General features: G+C 40.6%; 1 protein-coding gene across 9 annotated transcripts in view; it reads left to right on the top strand.

Annotated features, from left to right (window-relative positions):
• The first annotated feature begins 268 nt into the window (after positions 1–268).
• LDB2 (LIM domain binding 2) overlaps positions 269–25050 on the top strand; it is a 380705-nt gene continuing 355923 nt past the window's right edge. For 2 of the 9 annotated variants that reach the window (XM_004282526.4, XM_033410699.2), the window contains exon 1: positions 269–650. In XM_004282526.4, the coding sequence (XP_004282574.1) occupies positions 519–650 (132 nt within the window). In that variant the 5' untranslated portion in view covers positions 269–518. The remainder of the gene's footprint in view (positions 651–25050) is intronic. The other 7 variants (XM_004282527.4, XM_033410700.2, XM_033410698.2 and 4 more) reach the window with 6 other exon arrangements.

Raw genomic sequence — 25050 nt, forward strand, 5'->3', positions numbered from 1 at the left:
ACAAGCTCAGCAATCAGGTTGTGAAGGGTCCTGGCAAGAGGAAAATAATCCAACCAAACCTTAGACCTCTGTCAGGCTGTGAGGAGAATTATATTTTTGAACTAGTCTACAGTGTGGACAGGAAATGACCTCTCCACAAACTGCTTCTTTAAAAACAAGCAGTGGTGCCTAAAGCTATCCAGCTCCCCTCTCTCTCTCCCTCCCTCCTTCCCTCTCTTCCTCCCTCCCAGCCTCCCTCCCTCTCTGAAGCTCCTGCTCTCTCCCTCCCCTCCCGAGAGCTCTCCCCCCTCCTCCCTCCCTCCCGCTTGCTCTCCGTCTCTCTCTCGCTACCGAGGGCTCCCACAGCAGTTCCCAGCCAGTGTGTTCAGCCTGCCTGCCTGCCTGCCTCTGTGTGTGTGTGCGCGCGCGTGTGCGAGCGTGTGCGTGCGGCTACTTTGTACTGTGAAGAACACAGCCCATGTGCTCTGCATGGACGTTACTGCTACTCTGTTTAGCTTGATTTTCGACAGGCAGGCAAGATGTCCAGCACACCACATGACCCCTTCTATTCTTCTCCTTTTGGCCCATTTTATAGGAGACATACACCCTACATGGTACAACCAGAGTACCGAATCTATGAGATGAACAAGAGACTGCAGTCGCGCACAGAGGTAAGTACTTCAACCTTGGGTGTGTGTTTGTGTGTGTGTGTGTGTGTTTTCTTCAAACTGTGCCTGAGCTTTTCCTGGGTGGCTGGCTGCATTCTGCGGGAAGTGTCCCACTAGATACTACCACGTACGTGGAAATGAGCGCCAGCATGAATCCACTAGTTTGGACGCTGGGTTTCCAGGCACAGCAACTCTTGGAGCTGGGGACAGTTTCTGCCAGAATCTTGAAATAGACAACCCAGCACTTGATTCGCCTGCCGGGTGTCCAGAAATGCTGCTCTACCAGAACTCTGGCATTTTCAGGCTCTCAGTCGGTCCCCTTAGTGTTTCTTGAGATAGAATTCCGAGGGATTTGGTGATCATTTGCATCCAGCAAAATAATTTTTTTTTTAACAAATCCCAGAGGAAGTCTGCTTGACCGGCATTTGCTTTTCAAAGTCATCAAAATCGAGGTGAAAAGGGCAGAAGGGCCACCCTTCGTACTTTTCAGAACTAGCCCTGGAGGGACATGTTGTCTATTTCCGTGTTAAATTCAGAAACCAGTTGCTTGGGGCAAGGGGTTCTTGACTTTCTTCCCTCGACGGTGGGAGTGTCTCCCAGGAGCTCTCACTTCCACAGGAGCTGGCTCAGAATTCAAGTCAGCTTGAGTTTTTGCATATTATGATCTTGTGCCCCAGAGAGAAGCCTCACCTACTTGCAAGCAACTCTGGGAGCAGAGAGGAGACAGGACTTTCAGAACTTTGTAAATGCAAAACTCCAGACCGCCTCCTGCAATTTAAATATTTAATGCCAGTTGACTTTTCCTCTGTGCTGGCTGGGCTGGTAGGTCCTACTGCTGGGCTGTCCATTTGCCTTTAAGTTGAGGCTTTGTGTTGAAGTGTTCTGAGAAGGAGTTTGTTATAGGGGCACCAAAGTCACTTTAAGAAGTAGAAATAGCTGGGAAATCTGTCTTCTCTGCAGAGTACAGATACCCAGAGGGTCGATGGCAAAGAGCTTTCAGGGAATAGCTTTGGTAGAATTTTAGGTAGAAGCTTGACTCTTAATTCTGGAAAGGGACTCAAGGTTTTACGATAAAATAAAACACACTTGCTTGAATTAACAGAGCCATGGAGAACTCATGATGTTTAATGTATTTAATATAGCTAACAAGATGTGACCTGCTTTCTGATTGGCTAACTGCTGGACAAGGACTGATTAAAAAAAAAAAAAAAGCTGGGCTGTCTTTATCACTGCTATTTTCTTTATATGTTAATACATCATAGATGTTAAGTGGACTTGATGATACCGTTGCTGTCCCCGGAAGCCAGTAGCTTTTATACAAGTGTAAACTCTGCCGTGCTAAGGGAGGCGAGCTGTTGGCAGAAAATGCTATTTGTGTGTTGTTGTGTGTGTGTAGTTGTGTATGTATGTTACAATTTGTATATTGCAATCAGATCTTTGCAACTGTGTATTGGAATCTTAAACTCTTGCACAAACTATTGATTGTCGCAGCCTGCTTTCAGAATTAGGAGGACAGAATATGTCATACTGTTCAGGCACACATAATTGCAACACAGATTTGGAGTAAAAAAAAAGTCTTAAAAATATGATTAGTTTTAAAAAAGAGACCAGCGACCTTTATGGATCAATTCTTGAACAGCAGGATTTAAAAAGAACCCGTGTCCATCTTACATTTTAGAAAGTTTTTGAGGAGTTGTAGAAGGAGGGTTTTTCTCCATCCTTCTCGGTTAAGAGAGCAGGCAGATTTCTCTGATATCTGTGTTCTCCTGTGCCCCTTAATTATCACCTGGCCAGTTCTGAGCTAGAATACTTATCTGGAGGACTTCTCTATCCTGGTCCTCATAAAAATCTGCAGGATGCAATAAGGTCCCACATTTGTTTCACATTTGAGAGAAAACCTTTAAAGTCCCAAATTCATAGTATTGTTTCTTAAAACTGGCACGTTATCTTTTGTGAGAGCTAAACTCAGGAATTCCTAACTTTTGGATTCTGGGGTATTACTTTTAAGTAGAAAACCTGCTTCACAGCTCAAGAAACTGGAGAGGAAAGCTTGCTATGACAAATCCTAAAGATTTTTTTAAACCTCGCTGACTGACAGAAAAGCACTGAGAACTGTTTTCTGGTATGTTCTAGAGCCAACCCTGAACACTTCTTCCCTTAATTAGATCTTTTTTATAATTATCCAAATAATTGCTCTGACACTTCCTTTTTTCTTTGCCGAGCAGTAAAGGATGTCACGAACCCAAGGCCATAAGTTTGTTTTCATTTCATATGAAAAAAAAGGAGAAAATCAAATAATTGCTCCTAAGATATATAAATATTAACATTCGATATTAGATTTTGATCGTTTGTAATGGAAAAATATTTAGAAAAAAATAACTTCTTGAAAAAGTTACATTGTGTATTTATCAATATTAATGGTGACTATTTATGGTAAAGTTGTTCTGAGCCCTAGAGAGGGATTGGTTGGAATAAAGTGCAGTAATACCCAGCAAGAGTTATCAGTTTATTCACACACAAAATCAAATAGATTGTTGAGTGATTACTTTTAGAATTTAACTGATGCATCCATCCATTTTGGACAAGAGAGACTCACTTTCTTCTCTCTCTCTTCTGGTTCCTGCTTCTATATTACATGGTATTATTTCATTGACTCCTAATATCGCACTCTCACATACACACCTATGTAATACTCTCGATTCTCCATTCTTTTTTGAACGTAGACTTGCCTAGAAAGAAATTGCATCAAATCAGTCTCAATGAAAAAATTATAATCGAGTTTGCAGAAATTTCCTAGAAACCTTCTTTATGGAAAGGAAAAAATGTAGTAAAGAAGCATGGTGCTCACCTATTCTCCTTCCGTAGATGACCCCCCCAGAGCATTCTCTCCTGGGGATTGATGCATTTCTTCCAATTAAATAAAATCAAAGCCCTTCAGAAGCTGGGTAGTTTTAAAAAACACTGGATTGGGAGTTAATCCTTTTTCGAACTTGTTTCTTTCTTTTACATGGATCTTGCTTCCTCATAAGCAAATTATCTCAAGGCCTCTTTAATTTAAAAATTCAGATTTTACCAAAGTTCAGAGTTTGGTTTTCTTTAGTAGGAGAAAGTGTTGTGAACTTGAGTAATGAGCACAGACATTACTTCTTGGCTCACGGTATTTAGTTCAAAATCACAAATGGTACTGAAAAAATAAGGTCATAGCGGAGAAAATATTGCAGGGAGCGACCCTGCCAGTCTTGTTTAAGGCCAGTGCTGGGAGCAAGCAGTTCCTGGGACAAAGTAGGTGCTCAGTAAACATTTGTGAACAAGCCGATCATGAATCAGTAGCTGACAGAGGAGAGAGAATTTAACTATATCACCTTTCCTGAGAAATTGGCACCTTTCCTGAGAAGCACAATTCTGATGCCTTTGGGGGTCCTGGTGCCTCCTGAAGCTGCTTTAGGGACCTGCTTCCAATTCCCCTAAAAGTGCTCATCTCCACACTTATTGCATCGTGAGGCAATTTAGATCCCTAATCTTTGTGGCAAAGGAAAGCAAGTGTCTAAGAAATTATGGGACCTCATTTCTTTCTAAAGGAATTTGAATGCATTACGAAGCAAACAAAAACAACACACATATGCTTCAGATGCTGTTGGCTATTGTGGGAAATAAAATTTCTTTGCAACACCAGAATCTCAGTGGAATTTCATAAAGAAGTACATAGATGTTTCCCCCTTTTCTTAATTGAAATTAAGAGAAACTCTTGGAGCTTTGTGTCAGTTTTGGTCACTGTAATTCCCAGGCAGTAGGAAGAGGGCTATGTTTTCCATTGTGTATGTTACCATGAATTGACCTGAGATCTTCCAAAATTCATTGACTGTTTGAATGGTCTTGCTGTCTCAAATGTATTTTGAAAGAACGAAACTGCACAATTTTTAGTTTAACACTGCACACAGAGTACCGTCAGATAGGGCTTAAAAATGTGTCCTAAAGATTTCAGGATTTGTTCTGTAACAAGCTTCAGTAATAACAAAAATAACAGTATTTTTTTCATTTCCTGAAGTCTGTGCTATAAGATTAAAAATACGTATAGGTGAAATATGAGATCATCACAGTGAACTTCATTTTTAGTGAAAGGATTTTAATAATGTTGGATTTTTATAGAATTTAAGAAAGTTTATCAAGTTATACAAATTTTGGATATTGCAGACAACTCTTTTTACCTTATTTCCTCATTCAAATGACCAAAAAACGTCTCCATTCCAATGAAGATGTTTTTAAATACATAGATTTTTTTCAGGTTGGCAGTATGCTAATTTTAATAAAATACCACAAACACCAGGAAAGTGTGGGTACTAGGATGTATTTCTTCTGTTTTGAGGTTTTTTATTCTTTTATCAGTATTACACGTCCCACTCCCAAAGAGAAAGCTGTGATTACAATGGGAAGCTGCCATGTACACAAGGATTTTATTAGAATTACGGTTTTTAGTTTTACAGGATTTAATATGAACGTTGAAAATATTTGAAGACCTTGAAATTTCAATCTGCTGCTTTCACCCCGCTTCAGCTCAACTCTCCAACTCCCCGGGGAGGGGGTGGGAGGGGGTGGAAGGCTCTCAGTCTTTTCTTTCAGCTACATTTTTATATACTTTAGTCACAGGGTTTCCCGTTGTAGCATCATGTTTATTCATGGGGTAGCTTAGTATCATTGATGCTCAGATAGAGCCTAGTTAAAATGAGATTAGGTATTCTGGATAGGTGGGAAAAAAAAGAAAACGGCTTTGTGATAAACTTGGATTTTTTTTTTTTTCCTAGAAATTTAGAAAGAAAAATGGTGCTGTTACTCTGAGGCATATGAATGATTTTCAGTGTTAAACACAGAACTTTCCAAGTTTTTCGAAGGGGGTTGGTGAGGAGTAGGGGGAGGGGGGATTAGTAGTGGAAAGGAAAGCTATTTTGAAAATGTTAAATGAAACCAAAAGTGAAGTTTTAAAAAATAAGAACTTCCAACCTCTCTTAGTTTTCAAGATCTCTACATGGCCTCAGAAAACAAATTGCTGGACTCTTGTACGGATTTTATTTTCCTGAGGTCTTTTTTTCCCCCATTTTCCTACTATGGGAACTGTTTTTAATTAAAAATTGCTGCAAACTAACTATTCGTAGGAGGCCAAGAAGAAAAAAAAATCTCTCAGCTCACATTCAACACAGATTCTTATCAGCCTAAAATCAATGCACACTTAAATCTCTCCCCTTTTGGTATGTAAATTATGATATAGGATTTAAACAGTATTCATTTTTTAAGCATTTAGCTTTTTGTTTGGGTTTCAGAAAGAAATTAATTTAAAATGTATGGAGACAGGGCTATAAATCTCCTTTTATTACATTTGTCCACATTAACCCATTTTCATGAGGAACACAGAAAACCCCCTTTCTGAACAAGCAAACGAAACAGAAAACAAACAACCCCAAATATTGTCAGGAACAAGATTCATAAACTTACTTATTTGGATTTGGTTGGTGGGTCTCGGAATATAATTGATCTGGAAAAACAAATGTCTTTTTGAAAGTAGCAGAAAACAGAGCTTTAAAAATGTGTTCAGCTGATGTAGATATGACATATACCTTTGTCATTTTCTGACCAAAATATTTTCCTCCTTTCTTTCTTTCCTTCCTTCTCCCTTTCCCTTCCTCCCTCCCTCCCTCCCTTCCCGCCCTCCCTCCCTCCTTTCCTTCCTTCCTTTCTTTCTTTTTCTTTCTTTCCATCTTTCTTATCAATCTGAGGTTAGACTTTTTTTTTTTACATTTAAATTCCGGCAGCATGCATATGAACATAGGCAACTATTAATACTTGAGACAAACTTCAGCCCTTCCTTCAAGAATTTCTATACTTCGGGCAATGACAATATCTGTGTCTGGAAATACAGAGATGATTAAGACCATTTGGTAACAAAGGGCGACATACAAACCAGTTCTTACAATGTAGTGCCCTGTTAGGTTAACACACTGTGCCTTTGTATACTGAAAGATGTACACCTTTCTGAAAAGTAGTCGTGATGATAGTAACTAGCATCTATGGAGAGGTCACTCTCTGTAGGGCCAAGGTGCTAAGTGCTTTCTGGACATCAGCTCATGGAACCCTCATAATCACCTCCTGATATTGGTACTCCTAACATCTGCAGTCTTACTGATGAGGAAACAAAGGGTTAAGTAAATTGTCTAAGGTCACACAGATGGTAGTTTAATTTTAGAAGTTATGCTGTTAACTGCTTTGCTATATAGCACTTCTCTGAGATAAGAAATACTAGCAAGGATTGTAGTTTCACCTGTGGAAATCTATTAGGTGAATGCATTCATTTTTTCCTTGGGTAGGTTGACTTTGGCAGTGCCTGGAAAGATGACCCCATCCACCTAACCTGGTTGGACTATTTGCCTCTCAAGTGTCTGACTCATTTCAAAAGGGACCATGTGAAATTCCAAAGGATGGAATCAGAGGTGGAAAATATACCCTGGTTATTGAAAAAAAAGAACCAAATTCACACTCCCTATTAAAGAATGAATATTTTCAGTATTCATTGAAGTGGCCTTATCTGAAGAGTCACTGGACTTGTTGTGGAACACTATGCATAGTTATCTAAGAGTTTAATTTTTTAAACTTAAAAATATCTGAATTTCCATTCAGTGCTTGACTCTTCTCAGGTGTGTTCTGTGGAAGATGGTGGTTTAATTAAACATCAATTGGATGAGTAGAAAAGCCATCCCATTTTTGGTAGTGCCACGCCCCTCCAAATATAAGATTAGGAGAGTAAATTAGAATTTGGCATGATGCTGGCTTTCTTTGCAGGTAATCAATTAGGAATCGTAGAAAAAATAAAGGCATAGAGGGAAGAGAGCTCCTAACATGTGTTGGTTTCTCACTATCGTAGTTTGACCCTAAGAGGCAGTCTGTCCACATCGTGTGTCTTTGGATTTCCTCGTGGGAAATGAGGTTTCCTTCCTAATCCTGTAGCCTACTTTAGCTAACTGTGAGGCCACCGTGCTTGTAGTCAATGCCTGCCAATTATTAGAGATAAGATGGATCTCTTCACGTGATCCACTCCCAAGCCCAAGATGCATGTGTTCTGGTTCTCCTTTAACAGATCAGGAAACTGAGGCTCAGAGAGGTGAAAACCAAGTCCATACATGGGCATCCCCGGGGTCTGGATCTTTTGACTCCCCCGTTCAGTGCTCTGCTCAGAAGCTTGCTGGTAAAGGTTACCCGCTCCCTGTTGGAAGCCCTGACGGCCACCCCTTGCCCTCAATTTACTACTACTTTTGACCAGCCTAGTTTGAAGTTATAGTCTTCCAATTAAAAACAGAGTGCTGAGCGTTAAAGATGTGGTAGATCCCTCTGAAGAAGAGGAACCACCCCTGTTCTGGGGACATCACAAGCCCCCATCCTCTCTTTTCAAGATTTGGATGGTCTCCTAACTATACTCTCTGCTCCCTCTTTCCACTATATAATCTGTTTTCCCACAAGCAGCCAAGGTGATATTTTTGAAGCAGAAATCAGAGCGCGTCACTTTCCAGCTCCCCCTCACACCTAGAATAAGCTCCAAACTCCTTGCTCTGGCTTTTAAGGCTCTATTGATCTGTTGTTTCCTGATGGCCCAGTCTTACCACGTGTTCAGCAAACTCCAGCCACAAGGGACTTCTTTGGATCCATTAACTTGCCAAGCTTGTGCATACCTCAACACCCTTGCCCTCAGTGGTAGAATGCATATACGGCTTCCTCCATAATAACACTTACAAGTATTAGGAAATCTAATTTGAATTAGAATTTAGCATGGTGTTGGCTTGATTTGCAGGTAATTGATTCAATGTCTCAAAGAAAATAACGACCATGAAGGATGAGTCCTAGCACTTAGTAGGGCCTCTACTGATCAACTTAGATGCCCCCTTCACAGAGAGGCCTTCCTTGATCAGCTCATTACCCCTCCCGCACACAGTCTCATTCACTTTTTATCACATGCCCTGATAATTTTCTTCGTAGGAATTATAGCAAGCTGGTTTTTTTTTTTTTTTTTTTTCCCCCCCGTACGCGGGCCTCTCACTGTTGTGGCCTCTCCCGTTGCGGAGCAACAGGCTCCGGACGCGCAGGCTCAGCGGTCGTGGCTCACGGGCCCAGCCGCTCCGCGGCATGTGGGATCTTCCCGGACCGGGGCACGAACCCGTGTCCCCTGCATTGGCAGGCGGACTCTTAACCACTGCGCCACCAGGGAAGCCCAGCAAGCTGGTATGTTTTTGCTTCTAGTTTATTTCTCAAGTGTCAATAGAATATAAGCCGCGTGGGAACAAGGGCCTCATCTGTCTCCTTTACAGTTGTCTGCCCAGTGCCCCATAGCACATAGCTGATATGCAAAATATATCTGTTGAATAAAGGAAATTACGTTGTACCAGCACTATCCAGACTGACACTGGAATTTACCTTGAATCTTCCCAACAATCACCGACAACTACAGTTGGAAAAGAATCTGTAAGCCTAATAGTCAGGTGAGCACTTACAGATAGAATGTTCAGCCAGACCTGCAGAGAAAAGAAGCCTGAAGAGAGAAATTTCTTGTGTGAAAGAGGTGTTGAGCTGAGAACTTTGCCCTCTGGGTAGTATGAATCTGTTGGGAATCTCCTGACTTCTGATGAAAACTATTTACACCTTTCTCATTTGCTATTTCTACTACTTCTCTCTTTGGGCCCCTCCCTGAGGGCCCACAGCCATGAATTAGGATATGAATCACGAGAATACCTTACGTTTCCTGGAGCACTTTGCATTTTGGGAAAGTGCTTTCAGGGCCATTAATGAACTTATTTGAAGTGATTATACAACAGAAAATATGGGAAGTTATATTAGTATATGATGTGGTTTATAATGTCTTTGTGTTTACGAATTGTGTGGTGTGCTTGTGTTGTGTGTGTGTGTGTGTGTGTGTGTGTGAATGTGTGTGCGTATGTATGAGGGAGAGAGAGACAGAGACAGAGAGACGAGAGAGATATTTGCTCGCCCCAATCAGATTTTGTTTGTGTATGTGTGAACCTTCTGGTTAGGAAACATGCACAACTTTTTTTCCCCTAGTGTTTTTTTGTTTGGAATGAAAAGAGTAGTGTTCCTGGAATGTAAAGATCTGAACTGAAGTATGACTTATAACAAATCAGATTTGGATCCAAACCCTGGCTCTACCTCTTGCTTGCTGTGTGATCTTAGGGCAGTCATTTAACTTTTCTGAACCTTCATTTTCTTAGCCTGAAGTTTATGTTGGGAGGTGAATGGCTAATGCATGTAAAAATTCCTGGTATATAGTAAGTGCTCAATAAATGGGAACTATGATGATGATGATGATGATGATGATTATGCTGCCCTTTTCTCTGCCCCATCAGAAAATTAAGTTGTGTAAATCAGGCAAAACATTGCTTGATTTCCTAAAAGTATATTTACTTATTTTTTATTGAAGTATAGTTAATTTACAATACTGTGTTAGTTTAAGGTGTACAGTAAAGTGATACACGTGTGTGTGTGTGTATATATATATATATATGTATATATGTTCTTTTTTCAGATTCTATCCCATTATAGGTTATTACAAGATATTGAATATAGTTCCCTGTGCTATACGGTAAATCCTTGTTGTTTATCTTATATATAGTGTTGTGTATCTGCTAATCCCATAGTCCTTACCCCTCCCCCTTCCCCTTTAATAACCATAGAAGTATCTTTAAAAATATATCTTACAAGGCTTGCACAAGCATATTTCAATTTAATGAATGAAACTTGCAGTGACATGTAGGATTTGTGGGTTTGGGGTTCTTATAATACGTGACAGAACCATCAGGGTGTTCCACCATCATATAATAGTGATGACACAATAATCATACACCTTCTTGTGGCTGTGATCTCCCCCAAAGTCCAGGGTATAATTAACTCTTAGACATACCAAGGTTAAAGACTAAGAACTGATCAATGTATGGGACACACGCACACCATTCTGTTGGGTAAAATCTGTGTTCAGGGTTTGCTCTAGCTAAGAACTCAGTGGAGACAACAGAATATTGAAATGTTCCCCTTCACCAGTGCCTTTGCAGGGCCATCTAAACAGGGACCCTGGGGAGGGCTGGAGAGCACACACCCACTGGCCTTCACTGGCCATTTTGTCTAAAGAGGTGTACTTCTCAAAATGCTGCCTGGCACAGACTCCTCCAAGGGAGCTGTGTCAGTACCGGGTGAAGCCCAGAGCCCCACCTGCATGTCTGGACAGATAACAGCCCTGCCAAACTGATCCACTGTGACACCTTGTGGCTTACTCCTTAACACAGCGCAATGTACGCGGGTGGAACTGGTGATGCTCTGAACAGCACCATGTGGTCTCTATCTGGCCAGGGGGATCAGGTTGACAGGTAGTAAAGCTACCCACCTCTACTTTTTTTTTTTTTTTTTTTTTTTTTTTTTGTGCTACGCGGGCCTCTCACTACTGTGGCCTCTCCCGTTGCGGAGCACAGGCTCTGGACGCACAGGCTCAGCGGCCATGGCCCACGGGCCCAGCCGCTCCATGGCGTGTGGGATCCTCCCAGACCGGGGCACGAACCCGCGTCCCCTCCATCAGCAGGCAGACTCTCAACCACTGCGCCACCAGGGAAGCCCTCTACTTTCTTTATGGATGCAACCGAGTGTTACGATGGGCTGCTTTGTCCCATCGACTTCAGTGTACAGCCTCCCTGATTTTTCATATTGAAGTCCTTAAATTACACATACCTTCCTACACTTCATTTCATTGACTAGGTCACCTGTGATTTTTATGTAGAATTCCACATTAATAATAATTTTTAATCAACTTTTCTAGAGAAATAGCTTACGTAACTCAAACATTACATTGTTTTAAATTTTAATTTAATACATATTAAATGAAATATAATTTAAATTTACGTTTGTTTTAATATATGTTATTTTTTTGAGAGGGTAGTGCTTTAAATTTTGCCTCCCATTATGGGTCATTTCTCAGGATTCATGAAAATTTGATCTTGAGACTGAAAATCCGTGCAGACAATCAAAAGTTACACTAATAATGTATACAAGGCTAACCATTTGGCAGTACACACACACACGAAACCCTTCTTATGCCTTATAGGGTTAACCATGATTACTCTGCAGTTGGCTGAAATTTCTTCCTTGAAATTGAAATTAAGCAGTTGGTGCGTATCACGTGCCTTTGAAAGGTTCTGATACAGAAACTCTGATGGAGCCTACGACTCCCCAGTTGGCTGAATCCTAGAATTACAGGGCTGGAATAGATGTGAGTGATCATCTAGTCCAGACGTCTGATTGTGGAGATTGTGGAAGTGCCGAAACCAGACACAGGTGGCGCTTACCTGGACTACAACCTGTTGTAGATTCAGAAGTGGTCTCGGGTTTTCTAAATCATAACACTAGCTGCTCAGGTAATAGCCAGGAAGTGGCCAAATCAAACACTCTTACCTATCACTAATTTGTACTCCAACCCTACAAACACTTTTCCTTTTCAAACCCATTTCTTCTTTCCAGTTTTCCAATTTGCCCTAAAATGGTATCGATCTTTAGCATCACGCTACTGATGTTGAAAAACACATCACTAAGCTTTATTGCTTTAGAATTTATGACTGTTTCCCTTGCCAATTTATGTGAAATGAAGTTGCATATGTTTTAAGATATAGGTCTACTTTTTCTGAGTTTAAGAACTTGGTTCATTGTCAGTAATAGAATATTTGTAAAATACAATGTACAAATAGGTAAATACAAATTATCTTTAGTTCTACTATGCAAAAAATTGCTGTTATCATTTTAGCATATCAATCTAAGACAGACAAACATGTACATCAGCCTTTACATGCTTAGGGACATACCGAACACCCGTTTGAATCCAGCTCTTTGAACCAAAATTATGAGTATTTCACCATGTTCTTAAATCTTCTTAAAATTTTGAGTTGCCTGAATTATTTACACAAATGTTTATGTTTTTAACATGATATATATATATATATTAGCATGATATATATATTTAAAAAATTATCCAGCTTCTTTGCACCATGATTTGATCTCAAGGAAATAGCATTCTTAGTAATCAATCTTGTCCCAAGTAAGTTGGAGGCTGCTGGTATAAGGAGTTAGCTATGGTGCCTATTGTGATTACCATTAACATTTAATACTAGTCGGAAATCTTGCACCCAGGGCTGTCTCCTTTTAAGAAAGCTTTTCCCTCCCATGTGAGGGCAGATCATTTTCCCCCTGTTTATCTTTCCTTTGTATTATTTCTGAGTCGGGAGGCAACCAGCACACAACCTTGTGCAATGTCTGTAAATCAAAAGATCTTTGCACAATTCCTACTGCAAAGAGGGAGGTTGAATTCATGTTAAGAGTTAGTGTTGATCTAGAACCAGTAGTTGGGATACAGCCAGTTCATTTATGATACCGTTTGAAGGACATGTCTTCATTTCAAGGAGGAAAGTGATATTTCATAAAGTGGGCTATGTCCTGAGTTGTATGCAGTATTATCTTATTTTCCTCACTGGATCGAAGAGCTCCTTGGGGTCAGGTACTACCTTATTCATGTTTTATCCATCATGACAAGTGACAGTCTTGGTGGCCAACTGCAGTCTTTTTTTTAAAGGTACATTTCACAGAGGCCACCATTTTGTAACTAGATTCTGAGTTATCACTGTTTTTATATGGGTGATATGCATTTTATAGATAAGCCTCACACACATGTTCTAGGAAAGAGCAGTCATAGCATGCAATCAGACTGTGTCCCCTACATAGCATGAGCATCGAATGATTAACTTCTAGAGTCCAGCAGACTTGTTTCTCTCCTTACTATTTGTGTGACCTTGAGTGAGTTAACTCACCCTTCTGTGCTCTGGATAATGTGGGGATGATAATAGAATCTACGTCCTTGGATTTTTATGAGGATCAGGTGAGATAATTCTTATAAAATGATGAGCATAGTGCCTGCGCCCTCTGAGTGTTCATTACTACGCTGACGCTGACGCTGATTTGTTTGGCGGATGTTGAAGTCTACCATATGTGATATTACTGGTCTGGAGGTGAAGAGGGCCGCATGCCTGACTTGAAAGGGCTTAGTAAGACCACAGTAAGGATCTGCAGAGAAGGAGGGATGAATGGGAATTTGCCAATTTAAGAATAGTGGTGGAAAGGATGCTTTTGGCTGAAGGAAAGGCACAGGCAAAGAAAGTGAGTCTCAAAAGGTGATGCTCTGTTTGAGGGAGGGTGAGGATTTTGGCATAGCTGGGGCTTAAGGTCTAGGGTGGTTGTATGAGTGTGTATATATGTGTGTAGGGTGGGGTTGGAATGTGGTAGGAAATAAACCTGGAGAGGAAGTGAGGGCTGGTTGTGAAGGCTTCGTTATGTGCCGTGAGGCCGTTGGTCTCTATCCGTTGGAGACTATCTGTTGGACTTCAGTACAGTGAGTATGAATAGGGCCCTGGCATGAGTATTTAATTTCTCAGTGCTTTGGTTTCCTCATCTGGAAAATGACACAAGAGGAGTCCTCACCTCGTAGGTTTTGTTTTAGGGAATTTAGCGGGATGAGGCCTTTAAGCTTTTAGACCTGCTGGTCCAGCACCTCACTACTATGTAGTAAGGATTCCATCAACATTGGTTTCTACTCTCAGGCAAAGGGAACTGATAAAGGTACTTTTTGGCCCGGGCAGTGAAACCAATGATGTGCCTTCGAGCAATGTCACCCTGGCCACTTTGTGGAGGGCAGACTGGCAGTCTGTCTAGGAGCATATTTGTCTGCTGAGAGGAGGGGTCAGCGGATGGGGAGATGCACAAAGGAAAAATGACACACATTTACCGGCTGGCTGAGCTATTTTTAGCCTAGCGTGTCTGAAGCAAAGGATGGATTTTCATGGCATTTTTTTTTTAAGATGCAAAATTACTGTAAGCCAAAGTTATGTAACTTGCCTAGGAACACTTTGTTTGTCCACCAATGAGGCCACTGTGGGGTCCACAAAACTTTTAGCAGGCATTTTAAAGGGTGGGTCCCCAGGGTCGCCAATCCTGACTTTTCCTCCTGCCTTGACAGAATTGGGAAACTCGAATTGATGAGCTGGGGCTTCTGGGAAGATTCCCCCCACCCCCCTTACCTGTCAGCCAGCCTAGAACCAGGACCTCAGAGGGAGATGACAGTGAGTCGAGTGAAGAGGATGAGTGGGGAGCGAGAAGATGGGTTGAAATCCTTTCCCACCCAGGCCATGTAACATGAGTCTCTGAGCCTCAGTTTCCTTGGTGTAGAATGGGCAGAACAATAGGTCAGCATCCGAGGAAAATCTTGGACACTCAGTGAGACGGTGGAGGGACACTGCCAATACCGGGAGGTATTGGAGGGTGGCTCTGCCCTTCCCTACCTGGCATTTCATGTCATATCGAGGGCCAAAGAATTTTGTTCAAGAGTGTTTCTTAGACCCTTCTCACATTTTCTTTTCTCCCTAAACTTGAGCCTGTGTCCTTAGATAAATCTTTCCCTTTCTTGAGCCTATTTCCTCTTCTGACAGCTCTGGCTTAGAAGAGATATGAACTGCAAGGTATCCTTTCCATCACTATTTTTATTCTGATTCCCATTAGGTGGACTGTGTGCTTCTGTTTTTAATCTCCCCCGTGAAACATACAATCAAGGTAAATAACGTGCTCCTGACGTCGCGACTCCTGCCCCTTTTCTCCCACCTCGCTTGCTGAGGGGATCTTGCTGAGTCACAGAAAGATCTTTCTTGCTTTTCCTCCTGCATTGGCTGGAGCTGGAGCGCCACTCTGGCCTTCTCACCCTCCGGGCACCATTGTCTTAAAACCTGCACATGAAAGAAGGTCCGGGGATTGTTTTTTCCGGTCTTTATAAAAAAACCTCAAAATGCAAATGCAGGATGTCCTAAAATCACAGAGTTCAGAGGGGTCCCGGTACCCTTGGTTTTTTTTCTTTTTTTTAAAGAAAGGTTAAAATTCATCCGAACCAAGACTAGAAAATAAGCTTAAGGTGTCAAGTTATTCCGAAAAGACTGTTAATGCCTGTTGGCTGAGTGCATTAAACTGCTTTGAAATGATCACTTGTGTGTACTGTTTTAAAAGCTGCTTGCTAGGACGGTTATTTAAACCTGTTTGTTTCCGGACTCAAAACTTCACATTTGTCCGTTGAAAAAAATACTATATTTGAAACAAATAAACATTAAAATATAGTTTATCATATTTCCAGCCATTCGTCTGAAAGGAAAATATGTCAAGACATTTATAGTTAGAAACTGAAAACTCCGCCCTAATCCACTCCATTGTATTTCCAAGGAGCCCAGTCATATATAATATTACCGGGTCTCCTGAGGCCTCCTTGAAGGGATACCAGATACTCTTGGTATAACAAGAGATTGGGGGAGGCGGGGAGAGAACGGCCAGGGAATGGCTTCCAGTCCTAATTCTATATTTCCTGTGATTTTTTTTTTTTTTTTAATGGAGCCAGGGGAAAAGGAGAGAAGAATGAACTCTGCTGTTACTTTTAGTATGGCTTTGACTTTAAAACCATTTAAAAAGGAACATTCATGGTGGCACCCTGGGGTGTCTAGGATGGGATTGCCTTGGCTTTTTCATCCCTCAATCACCTATAGAGTTTTTTTATTATGTGCTCAGTGATGGAGGTCTACCAGGAAGCCCTTCCCTCATGCTCAAAGCCTAGTGGGGAAGACAGCCAGCTGAACGTCTACTTATGATGGGCAAGACTGGGCTGTTGAGAGCAGCGAGGATGGAAGGTATCCCAGCAGGGACTGTGGTGTCAGGACACACACACTCCCGCGCCCGCTTACGCTCTAAGTTGCTTACATTATGGAGTAAATTGTGATCTAAATATTCGTATTTTTAATCTAGAGCGCTGCTAACTTTTTGACAACACTGTGTATCCGATGATCTTTAGAGAAATTAAGCTGCTTAAATATCCCAAAAGAGGGAGATAAAGTCATGCAGCATTCATGCCCCCATGATGACTGCACCCAGGTCCCTTAAACTACTATAACCTAAACTGTGGGTGAGGAAGAAGAAAAGGGGACTCCTCTAAGCCTACTTAAAAGCCAAGATATGGCAAAAAAAAAATTTTTTTTTTGCCTTAGTCCATGAGAAATTGTCTTTTTGTAGGGTAGAAAATGTCATCCTTACCAAAGAGTTAATCATAGTCATTTTTGTGAAATCTCCAGGTTCTCATTTAATGAATCTTAATTGAAAAAATATCCCCCTCCTCCAACTATGGTATATAGCTAGACAATATTGAGAAGAGTTTAGAGAAGGAAACAGATCATGCAAAGCCTTGAGTGGTTAGGAATGCATAAAACTGAAGGCAGGGGACTGGATGAGACAAAAAGCAGTATCTCAAAAATTCAAGATGAGGAACAGTGGAATCATACTGTGTATTTATTAAGTGTCTGCTGCATGTCAATCTCCCAGCTGAGTACTTTAACCTTATTGTCTCAGTTAAGTTGCACAGCAGTGCAATGAGTAGGATTATTACCTCTGTTTCATAGATGAGGGAGCTGAGGCTGAGAGAGGCTTAGTAATTAGCCCAGAGTTTCACAGCAGACAAGAGTCACACTATGGCTTGATCCTGGGTGCACCCAAGGCAAGAGCTGATCTTCACCCCGCAATTCCACTAACTCTCCGGTTGGTGCCCCACTTTACAGGTGAAGAAACTGAGGCCCAGGGAAGTCCAAGCAGGCCTTGGGTCATAACACGAGGCACAACTGAAGCCTTATCATTGGTGATGACTTTGGTTCCTTAGTGGGACCCAGCATGTGCACAGAGGGAATCCACCATGAGTTCACATCACCCTGGCCTTCTTGAGGTGTGGGACCACATTTGGCTCATCTTTGTATCAACAACACAGAACACAGGTGCAGAGGAGATGCTCTAGACCTTTATTGACTCCATAAAGACTATGAGAAAAGAAGCAGGCCCAGAAGTTTAAACACAACTAACTAAGCTCCACACAGACAAGCATGAGGTCTGTCCTTCCAGGAACAACAGCCTATAGGTCATGTTTATGTGAATTAGTAAAAGGTCTTCCCTCTGGGTGAGCTTTTTTGCGCAAAGGGAAAGCTTTCTGGTCTTCCTGGCAGACACTAGCCCCAAAGGGCTTAGCAAAGTGCTTGGGATTTCAGTCCCCTCTTCCTATTTCCTTGGCCAACCGCCTTTGTTGCAGTGCGGAAACTGCCCAGATGTACAAATAGGACTATTTTTATTTAATTCAGTCACCTAGTGTCTAACCCAGGACCTGGAATCTGATGGATACTCACTACATATCAATTGAACACATGAAGAATTTTAAGGGCAGTGCTAAATGGTCTACTGTCATTAGAATACAGTGAATACCGTAGAATGTTTAGGCCATGTGTCATGGAAGAGGTTGGATTTGAATTGGTCTTATAAGGGATTATAGGCATTGGATTTGTTGAGGAAGAAAAAGGGCAACCCAGCTGGAGGGAGCAAAGGCCCGAGATGCTGGTCTGGGGCAGGAATAGGATGTGGCTGGCTGCGCTCTGCTCAGGGAAGTCTCTGCAGGTGGGAAGAGAGTTGCATAATTGGAGTAGGCACCATCCTATTCTCACTGTGTTCCATCCTTGGGGCCCACAATCCACAGAGTACAGTCATTTTAATGGTATTTTGAAAACATCACTCAGGTTGCTGAAATGAGAACGATTTGGGAGGATTTAATAGCAGATGCAAGAAGACACATTAGAGAGGGATATTACAGTTTTCCAGGTAAAAGATAATAATGAATTGGATCAACTTGAAGCCCATCAGGGGGATAGATGAGTGTGGATGGGGCAGTGCTTGGTGATGAATTGGCAATGGAGGGCGTTGGGTAGGAGAGGTCTCCAGCCTAACTCTAAGGTTACTGGAATAAGTGTAGGGACTCTTTCCAGACTTCATCTCTACCCGTTCTTGCCAACTGCATGTATCTGTGTCCTCAAGCCCCAAATCAGTGTGCAGTTCAATGATGTTCGCTCTACCTGCTTCCCAGAATCCACTTGAAATAACAGTAACAGCATCCTCCTTGTCCATCCGTTCTGTGAAATTCCTCCGTAGCCTTCTCTGCCTCCCTTGAGCTCTGCATTTCCCAAGCCCCTTCCCTTTACCTACTTTTGATTAGCTTCTACTTTCACAGCATCTTCATCACTTACCAGTTTGTTCAACATTTTTTTTTTTTAAATCAAAGATTGATTAAGAGTTTATTTTCTCCCCCATTTCTGAGTCTCATTATTTCCCTGTTTCTTCTTGGTTATTAGTGGTCCTGTTTTCTCTCAAGTGCCTTTTGTCTTTGAAAAGCTTTTGTGATCCTCTTAAGCCCATTTGCCGTTTTCCTGGCCTGTCATCCTTTTCCCTATCAACCTTAAGTACGGCATTAGAGTTTTCTGTCATCCCTTCTTCCCTTCTCCAGGTACAACTATAGACACTTGACTGCTCTAAGTTTGCTAAGCAGTGTCTGACTCAACATAGAAGCTCAATAAATATTGGTTAAGTTTGTTCCTTTTCTTGAATGTGCAGACTTTGATGGTGCCACTTAAAATGCTCTGGTACACACTCTCTTTTATATTTATATACATATGTGTATGGCTACCTGAATCCAGGCTTTCCCTGGGGAGACTCACAAAATAATTGAATTCTCTGTGACTCTGTAACAGTGAGGTGGATTTTCACCCATGTCTGTGGGAATACCTCAGAAGTATTGGGTGCTCATCATAAATGTTCCGTCAATTCTTATGAGTGAATTTACTTTTGAACTTAGTTGCTAGGTGACTTTTGATGTTTTTGCATAATGATTATGGGTCTCAGTTTCTATATCTGTTAAGTGGCGGTAATCAGGGAATCAAAAAAAATTTAGGGACATTTGCAGAGTATGCATATATTCCACGTATGGAAACTGTGCTGGATTCCAAAGAAGGCTAAGACTAGGAATAAGAAGGAAAATAGGATGGTTTGTTGTAATGACCCTTTGAAGATCTAGCTGAAATTTGAAGAATTGTTTGCCCTGGATCGGGAGTGGACCCTAAAGTGAGGTCATTCTTTCTTTAGACCACATCTGGCCTGTCTCTCTCCAGGTTAATGTTAAAGGTAAGATGAGGTAACATTTGAAAGTGTTTTCAATAAATATAATTACTTTATAAATTCCATGCTGGGAAAGTATCATGAAATCAGAGGTTAGAAGATCTATACAATGGATGGGGCATTTGGTGAGTGAAAGGAGATTTTTGAGGACCGATGAAAATAGTTATTTCTGGAATAGCTTCTTGTTTGCTGATCACTGCTAATTAGCCTCAGTTTAATGCTTTTTCCCTTAAAGTGTTTAGAGATTTGTGATGGGATTATCTATGCAAATTGAATACTTAAAAAAACCCTCTGCAAACCTGTATGTTATATTTATAAACTTTACATTGTACTAAAGTCAGCAAATGTCACAGAATTAAAATCAGTAAATGCAAAAGTGAAGGTTTCCATAGCAACAGTAACTAACCCATATTGCATGTAAAATGGAATGTACATTAGGATTTACATTTAATCGTCTATTAGTAGATAAAAATACTATACAGAGCAGGTGCAATATGGTTACGTTCGGGTGACCCTAGCAGCTCTTTATCTTTTAAACTTCAGGCTTTAGCTACCGTAACTCTTTTGTATCTAGCAAATGTTGACTCCTTTAAGGAAAATGAAGTACGGAAAATTAGAGGCGATGTTAGGGCAGAGGTATGCATCCCTAGATTTAAATGTAGCAGAACATCATCCTTGCATAAATTATCAATCAACTCAGTAGGTGTTTCAGAGAAAGAAATAGATTCAGAATACTAAATGTTTATGAAATTGTGGCACGAAGCATACTTAAGAGTTTCTGTCTCTGTAGTTAGTTTATCCAAATGTTCAGTGCCTCTAAAACACGGTAATGCCAGGTGATTTTGTGGCTTTTAATTGGTTGTGGAAAGGCCCATAGGAGGGTGTCAGGATTGGTAGCAAAAACATGGGTCATAGCTCCATCCCACTACTTCTGTGCATCTGGCCTCCCTCACTGAACTTCATTGTCCTCCTACTGTGCATCCCTTATCTACTACTAAGTGTTCTCAGTGTCTCAAGTTGGAATGGGAGGAAGAGAATGGGGGGTGCTTCAATCTAGATCTCTTCGTATGGATGATGGCTACAGCGTGAGCTGCTTTCATAAGGAATCAGCAGTCCAAAAATTAGGCTCTGCCTTTGACTTTCTTCCCTGGAGACGGCCTGTCTTTGGCTGTGGCTTGCTTAACAGGATATCTTCTTGTTCTGAGGCCTTCCCAGCCCTTCTGGTAGATAGCTCTGTGTCACTGCTGAGAAACAAGCCTCCTCCATCCCAGTATAGATCAGGAGATGGCTCTAGATAGAGACTCTTTTATTGAACAGAATTTTCTTTTATAAAATTAGAAGAGATGTTGGTACTGACTAAATGTATGATTCACTCTAAAATGTAGTTGATTTTCAAAAATAACTTTAAGTAAAATTAATCATAAGATTTTTCCCCATAAACTTTAACGGTCTTTAGTATTTCTTGGCTTTGATCTGCACCTCTTTGATACGGTAGATCCTGAGTAGGGCACAGAATCTTCTTTTTATCAAGTAACCATGGTAACTTCTAAAAATTTCTTTTAAAATCAATCTGTTAATTTCGTATAGTGTAAGATGTTAGAATGCGGTTTATCTGGCTACAAGATCAGAATTTTGCCACAAGCCCAGAAGCTCTGTCCTAGTCACAACCCTCTTCCTTGTAGAGTATTAAGGGACATTTTTCCTTGTATAGTATTAAGGGACATTTTTGCTTTTAACGCTCTGTTTTCCCTGTCAGTTTCAGCAGCTATTTTCAAACTGGTCTGCCTCATTTTCCAGTGAATACCTGTTGGCTATTTTTGGTTCACTTATTTTCTGGGTCATCAGATAAGCCATGGCTTCTTTCTGTTTCTCCCTACCCATACTCTGATAGCATGCATGTCCTGTGGCTGTCAATGGTCTCTTCCACCTGCCTGTGCCTTAGAGTTCATGTCACTTTTTCTTATCACATAGAATTTTTATTACATACTTACTTAAAAAGTTCTTTCAGACTTTGCCTTGTTTAATCCAATCTCACTCTTGTGCATATATAAACAGGAATATAAATGAAGTATGTTGGTTAGGTATCCTAAGACTGTTCATATTCAGAGTCTGACTTTTTGTTTTTTTGACTCATAGCAGTCCAAGAACATTGGTGAGACAGCACACTGCAAAATCACCCATTAAAAAAAAAAAGCCATTGGTGCTAGGCTCTGAGCAGACTTTCATTATATAGACCTTGACTAATTTTGAATTCCATGCTCAGGAATGTAGCTTATCTTATTGGATGCACAATCTCCCTGACTCTGACCTTGAACCATTGGATTCTGAGAGGTTCAAGAGGGATCCATTTTGTCTTTCATTTTCTCCCAAATCATTCACACCTAACCTGCAAATTACAATGCTTCTGTTTTTGATATTTGCACACATGCAATGACAGTGACTGCTTGACAGAGAGGGTAAATTAAAAACATTGTAAAACACGCATTGAGACTTCAGAGCCCAGAGCCATTGATTAATATTGGGAAAAAATGTGCACCTTAGAATTAATATAATTGTACACAGAGATATAAATATTTGGGATCTTACTGCATGTATTACTTTGTAACCTGAGCTTTCACCTTAAAATATATATTCTAAACATTTTTTCCATTAAATAGGATATAAAACTGGACTTTGAGCATATTTTCCAACCTATGCGTTACCATGTTATATATAATCAAAGCGCTTTTGGTCTTGTCATCTAATTTTGTTGTGTTTCCCGTGGGTTTTTGGTATTGCACAACTCTGTCTGGTTTATGTGGGGAGTTGGAGATATTTTACAGTGATGCTATCATTGTTTATAATAGTCAAAAAATAGAAATAACCCAAAGGTCTGTTAACTGGTGAATGGATAAACAAAATGTGGTATATCCATACAATGGGATAGTTTGAAGCCATAAAAAGGAATGAAATCTAACACCTGCTACAGCAAGGATGAACCTCAAAGGATGAACCTTTTATTATGCTAAATAAAAGAAGTCTGTCACCAAAGACCATGTATTATATGATTATGTGGGTGGGATGGGGTGGGAGCAGGAGTCCCTGCAATGGGCAGGAGGGAAATAAGCTGAAAATGGTTGTGGTGATGATTGTGAAAACATGTGCATTTTGTGGCTTGTAGATTATACCTCAATAAAATTATTTAAAAACCTATTCTGCCACCGCTGCTGTTTTCCCAGAATATTAAGTTTTAAGACTAAACATAGGCAAAATAATATGATATAAAATAGTATTAAACAATTTTTTTTAGAAAACTTTTTTAGAACAAAAGAATTTTTTTTTTTTTTTTTGAGGCTTGAGGTAGATTGCTGAAAGCTAAAGGACAAAGACTGGGTTTAGTGACAAAATCTCCAGGTGAATAGAGACTATTGACATCACCAAGGTTAACCACAGGCTGGATGTCAGATTCTCTTTTCAGTGATCCCTCACCCATCCCCGTCCCCTGCTCTAGCACTTTCAGTGTTGAGCAGCCCACCTCCTTTTGAGGCAATTCATCCCTATTGTCTGAGGTTCCAATTGTTAAAAGGAATAGAAAAGATTAAACCGAAGTTTTTTAGGCACTTTCAGTCACCAGTCATTTTCTAAGCTTGTACAGACCAAGTTCAGTCTTCTATAAGACAATCCTCCACTCTCCAAATATTGGGAATTCATTAGACCACACCTCTAGGTCTTCTCATTGTTGGACTAAATATTCCTAGGGGATTTAGCTGTTCTTCAAATGCCCCATAGGCATATGTGCCAATCCCCATCGCAGCATTTTTACCAACCTATCTCTTGACTCATCCGGCTCCCCATTGGACAGCAAGCATCTCCCTGGCCTGATTGCTTTCCCTGGGCATTGGGTTGTTAAAGGGACTCTTAGAATGTGGCCTTAGAAGCAGGAAAATTACCGCACAGGTGATCTGGGCAGTCTCGGTTTGAAGACGATGGGTCTTCTGCTTTCCCTGCTTTATTTATAAAAGTCATAAGAAACGTAATTGTAGATCTTGTCATCTTTTGCTGAACAATATTGAAAGTAAAGTAATAGTCAGAGGTTAGTTACACAACACTGATCAGAAGCTGTAAAATCTTTTTTTTTCTTTCCTTGCACCAGTTTCTAGACTACTGGCAAATGTTCCTCTTGGTTGTAACACTATGAGAGGGGTCTGGAGTGCTGCCTGCATTTACTTGTGACAAATGATGCCGTTAATTTGAGAAGACCTTTTGCACTCATTCATTTTTTCAAAAATATTTGTTGAGTACCTGCTATATACCAGGCATCTATTCTCAGTGCAGGGGAAAAAGAAGAAATGTCCCCAGAACAAAGTATGTTTTGTTTTGCTTTATCTGCCAATTTAGAACCACAATTCAGTGGAGGAACCAGATGGCAAACAAGTAAACAGATACATGTATGATATAGTAATAAGTAGCGATAAAATACTATGAAGACAAAGTGGAATTGGGGATAGAGAGCTATGATAGGCGCCACTAATGTTATCACTGAAGACTTCTTCGAGAAGATAGCATTTGAGCAGAGACCCAGATTAAGTCTAGGAGTGACACCATTGTTGTGTGGGTAACTGTTTAACGACTGGTTTTCTAAAAAAATAAAAATAAATAAAAAATAAGGAAGCATGCATATACATATATATTATGATTTTAACTGATAGAAATATTTATAGTTTACAGTTTATGAATAATAATAAAATATACAATGCCCTTTATTATAAATTCCATAGAGCCAATTAATTCTCCCCAAATGCTTTCGCTGATTTGTGAACTCTTGTATTCATAAGCAAACTATAATTTTAATTGACAAGAGTAGTTCTGATATGAAAGTTGGCTGATACTTTCTTTCACATTAATGAATAAAAAGGAAGTGAAACAACAGAAATGAATATCTAAGTTTCTCTCCTTCATCAATGGCATGAGTTACTTCTCTTTTGAATAAGATAGTGGTTTTTAAATACTGGAAGAATATTTCCTCACGTGTGCTGTTCACAGTGTAATGGCTACCGACAAGGCACGCTTTTATGCTTAGTCTGCATTATCAGTGTTTCTGTCCATTACTTTTGTAAGTCTAGACAATCGGCAAAACAAAAATATCAAGCCCTGATGTGGAGCACTGGCCAGTTTCTGTGGTGTAAATCCTCCCGCTATGGCCAATTTCAAGCTACCAACGTGAAGTTACTAAACATGGCATTGGGAAGAGCTGCCCCCATGACAGGGGAAGGATCCATCATGTAGGTACAGT

This window comes from Orcinus orca, chromosome 4 (assembly GCF_937001465.1).
Source record: "Orcinus orca chromosome 4, mOrcOrc1.1, whole genome shotgun sequence".
In the NCBI taxonomy this organism is placed as follows: domain Eukaryota; kingdom Metazoa; phylum Chordata; class Mammalia; order Artiodactyla; family Delphinidae; genus Orcinus; species Orcinus orca.